General features: G+C 33.7%; 2 protein-coding genes across 2 annotated transcripts in view; both read left to right on the forward strand.

The window, feature by feature from the left end:
* Positions 1-4,211, forward strand: part of LOC115246225 (zeta-sarcoglycan-like) — a 23,381-nt gene extending 19,170 nt beyond the window's left edge. The window contains exon 4 of the mRNA XM_029824922.1: positions 2,114-4,211. Within this exon, the coding sequence (XP_029680782.1) occupies positions 2,114-2,474 (361 nt within the window). The 3' untranslated portion in view covers positions 2,475-4,211. The remainder of the gene's footprint in view (positions 1-2,113) is intronic.
* LOC115246218 (zeta-sarcoglycan-like) overlaps positions 2,613-4,225 on the forward strand; it is a 4,436-nt gene continuing 2,823 nt past the window's right edge. Inside the window, exon 1 of the mRNA XM_029824906.1 lies at positions 2,613-2,695. Coding sequence (XP_029680766.1) covers positions 2,613-2,695 — 83 coding nt within the window. The remainder of the gene's footprint in view (positions 2,696-4,225) is intronic.

Here is a 4,225-nt window from a genome sequence, read left to right on the forward strand (position 1 = left end):
ATATTTAAATAATTACAAATTTGCAACATATTTGGTAAATAAATAAATAATATAAATATTTTAACGTTTGCGTTAAATATTTTTTAAATATTTTATATATCTTATAAATCTCATAAATCTTCAAAATAAAAATATTTTATATGCATTATATATGTTTATACAAAATAGCAAAATAGCATACAGAATGTGTTCTTTCGGTCTTTTTGTTCGGCCTTTCAATAACGATGAACGAATGATATCAGCAATTCATAATTGTTTCAAAAATTGTACATTTTACTAGATAGAGATGATAACGTCTGTCGCCTTCTAGTACTTCTCACGGTCGCGTCGCGAAGGGTAATGCGAGTGTTTCGCGTATGCCCTCCCATTCAAGGCTCGCCGCGCGAATGTCAAGGCCACTGCGTGGAATGTAAACAATACGTGGTACGCACCTCAATACAAAAGCGCTAAACATATGTAACACGTGTAATATTTTATTGCCACCCCACGAAATATTTAAGACATTATAAAATAGATTAATATGAAACTTCTTCTTATTTTAATCACTCAATTTGATGATTTATATATTACTACGCGTTCTTAATTCACAAATAAGGTACAAATTGCATTTAAATCAAAATTTAAATATATTTAATATATATTAATATATTCAATTAATATATTCAAATGTATATAATATATATTAATATAATAAATACACACACACACACATATAAGCGTCATTAAAGAATCAATTGTCACTAATAATTATCATTAATGCAATAATAATTTATAATCCTATATCATATATTGATTTCTACTTGAGACTAATCGAGAAAATCGAAAATATCTTACTCGGTTAGAAATATACTACCACGTTTTTAACATATTTAAATGAAACGCTAGTCGATTTTCGATGGTTGAATCTATTCTATGACAGTTTTAGTTTTCCTATAGTTCTGACCATAATCTTTTATTTTCTAAAAAATTCTTATTATTAGAAATGTTAATTAATTTTTTCATAAATTTATCTCGTCCGATTTAAGTTATACCGCCTCCTTTCTAAAATATAAAATAACAGAAAAGATAATAAATAGAATAAAATAAAACAAGAACGCACTATGTATGTGAAAATCGAGTAACAATTATTTTGTTGCCATTAAAAAATATTTAACACATTATAAAATAGATTAATACATAATTTTTTCTAATTTGTATCATTTAGTTCGACGATTTATGCATCACTATACATTTTTAATTTTAAAATGACGGACGAATTACAATCAACGCGATTAATAAAGTTAAATTAATGAAAAATTGAAAAAGAAATGCGATAATCCATCTGAAAATGTATAACTAAAATTTTACATTTTGCGCAATACATTTTGAATGTATACGTTACATAAAATACATGTATTAAATATTAATAAACGATCGATTATTATTTCTTTTCAATATTTGAATTATTTAATTTGGAACGCGCTATTGGTATATTATTCTACGCTTTTGACCTAAAACCGCCAAGCAAATTATGTTTAAATCATCGAAAAATTTATAATGCGATACAAGATATATTCGAAGATTTAAGCATTAAAAAATAATTATAATAATTATAATCGTATCTAAATATCGCAATAAAATAACAATTTATAATCCCCATTCCCTATTAGTTTCATTCCTATTTGGTTTTATTCCTACTACCTAAATAAATAAATTGCTTTAAAAATATCTGCTTTAACAAATAGTCGCAATAATTAATTGCGCACTCTAATAATTGCTAATTATTTATAGAAAATCACGTTTAGTATGTTCTAATATTTGTCGCGATCGCGTTTTGAGAGATAATACGACGCATAAACCAATTGGCATTGTTAGTTTCTCTAACTCCTCGCAGAAAATGAATATTTATTATTATTATTTTTTCCATTTTATACATTTTGTAAATTATTTAAATTGTTTGATTTTAATAAATCAAGAATTGTAATTATGTTCAATCAAATATATGATTAAAATGCAGCAATAAATATCACTTATATATATATCGGAAAAATTATAGAAAAAATTATGATTTAATTTCCTCATAAATACTTTTTCATCAGTATTCACGAAACAATACTTGCTTGCTATGTTGCAGGCTCGAATCAGCGACGAGATCATTAAAGATCAGTGCTCCTGAACGAATTGCGATCGAGTCCTGGGCTAGCGAGATCTCGGCGTCCTGCCTGACAGATTTGAAGCTGCATAGCGGCCACGGAGCCATCCGACTCGACGCCAAGTCCGTCTATATGAAGGGTCTGAAGACAGCGATGCCAGTGCAAGGACATTCGTCCAGAGAACAGCAACAACAGCAGCAGCAACAGCACTCCGGTAGATCATCATCACCTCATCAGAGCCAGAGGGAGACTACCATCTATCAGCTGTGTGCCTGTGCAAGTGGCAAGCTCTTTCTCGCCAGGCCGGAGGCCAGTTGTCAGGCGGACAAATCGATTTGCTAATACGAAACAACTCGACAGTCCTGAGTATCACGAAAACACAGGATGATCTGTTACAAATCGCGATAAACTATGTGACTCGGTGATCCTGGCGAAAAACATAAAAGAAAAAGAAAGACGCACTGCGATCCGCCAATCGGCATGATCGGGGACGAGGCCTTCATTGGAACACTGCAAACGATATCAAACGAATCTACCATGCGTCAAATAGACGGAAATACCGAGTGCGACGTATTAGGAATCATGATGAGAGATAGACAGAGAAAAGGAGAGAATACGCTAAATACGGATAGTCGGAGCTAATTAATTATTCCCAGCATGCGCTATTTTTCGATGAATGCGGCGTATTCCCAATACGCCTTTAAGTGCCGGGCGCTTTTTGGGAATTTCCAGTTTATTTAGGGCCTAATCTGGACGCTGACAAGTATTCTCAAGTACATGTCAATTAACTAAAATCGCTTTTTCCCTTTTTTTTGATTTTGTAATTTAACGTCACTCACGTTTAATTGAGTTGCCATATAAGAGCACGATCGGGCGTTGTTGCGACATTAATCCCGCGGTTAAGGCATACGTCAATCTTCTCCGATCGCGGGAGTTTGACGGTGCCAATCTTCGTTGGTGAAACATCCAGCCAGTGAAACGGTCAGGTGTTTTCTCCGCAATCCGGAAGAGAGCACACGCCCGTCGTACGGATACAAAGGAAATTCTCGCGAGATCTTGACCGGCAACCGGAAAAATTCTCTCAAATTCGCGGACATTTGAAAAATTCTCTCCGAAGAATATCTTCAAGCGGCACATTCACCGAGTTCTTTCCTTTAACTTTTTCCCGCGTCAGCGCCGTCGGTCAATGCGACATGCCTTCTGAAGTTCTTGCGTTGCGGAAGATTCGCATATTTTCTCGCGGCGTGCTTGCTTGTTTGGCGTTCCGGATTCGGCCCCCAACTTGTATATCTCTCCCGGCAGGGCGTCGCTCGTCCGGAAGCCCTTGAATTGTCCATCGAGGATCCGTCGGCTGGGAGAATCCCGTGGTACCGTGAATAGATCCTATATTAACTATGTGTACGTAGCACTGTCGCCGACACTACTCCGCGATGCGTATCTCGTCCCGGACTCCCATCTCACTTTTGGCAAACTGTAAGGTTTGTATTCGAGAAGTAAAGAGAGAATTAAAATTTCTTTACGCAATCTTAAGGGGACATATCCCCTTTGAAACCTCGAAAAATGAGTGTATTTTCTAGATTTTTTTGCAGTGCGACTAAAAATTTTTAATTTTTTACAATATTATTACAATATTATTAACTACTTAAATAAAAACTTTCAGCTTAAAAATAATTTTTTTTTTTGAAGTTGTGGGAATATTTGTAGAGCTCCTCCAAATTTTAGATGGCTGCACGGTGTGCATAAAAACGTTCGTTTATCATATCCAAAATCAAAAATACAAGTTTTTTTTTTATTAAACATTAATAACTATTTGCTATCCAAGCGTTTTTTCCAAAATTTTAAAAAATAAGAAAATAGTGGCGTGTTGAAAAAAAGTTTCATTTTTTTAAGAAAAAAATCTATCTTTTTTTATTTATAATAAAATATCGGGGAATCTGATTTTAAAAAGGCTTTGTTAGCAAATGCAAAATCTTATTAGGAACTCGCATGCAAAATTTCAAGTCAATCCGTCGAACGTAGCCCGAGTTTTCATGCACACCGTGCATGAAAATATAAATCTGCAAATATTCGCATAACTTTTTAAGCAAAATTTT

Source organism: Formica exsecta, unplaced genomic scaffold (genome assembly GCF_003651465.1).
Source record: "Formica exsecta isolate Colony F162 unplaced genomic scaffold, ASM365146v1 scaffold1414, whole genome shotgun sequence".
Classification (NCBI taxonomy): domain Eukaryota; kingdom Metazoa; phylum Arthropoda; class Insecta; order Hymenoptera; family Formicidae; genus Formica; species Formica exsecta.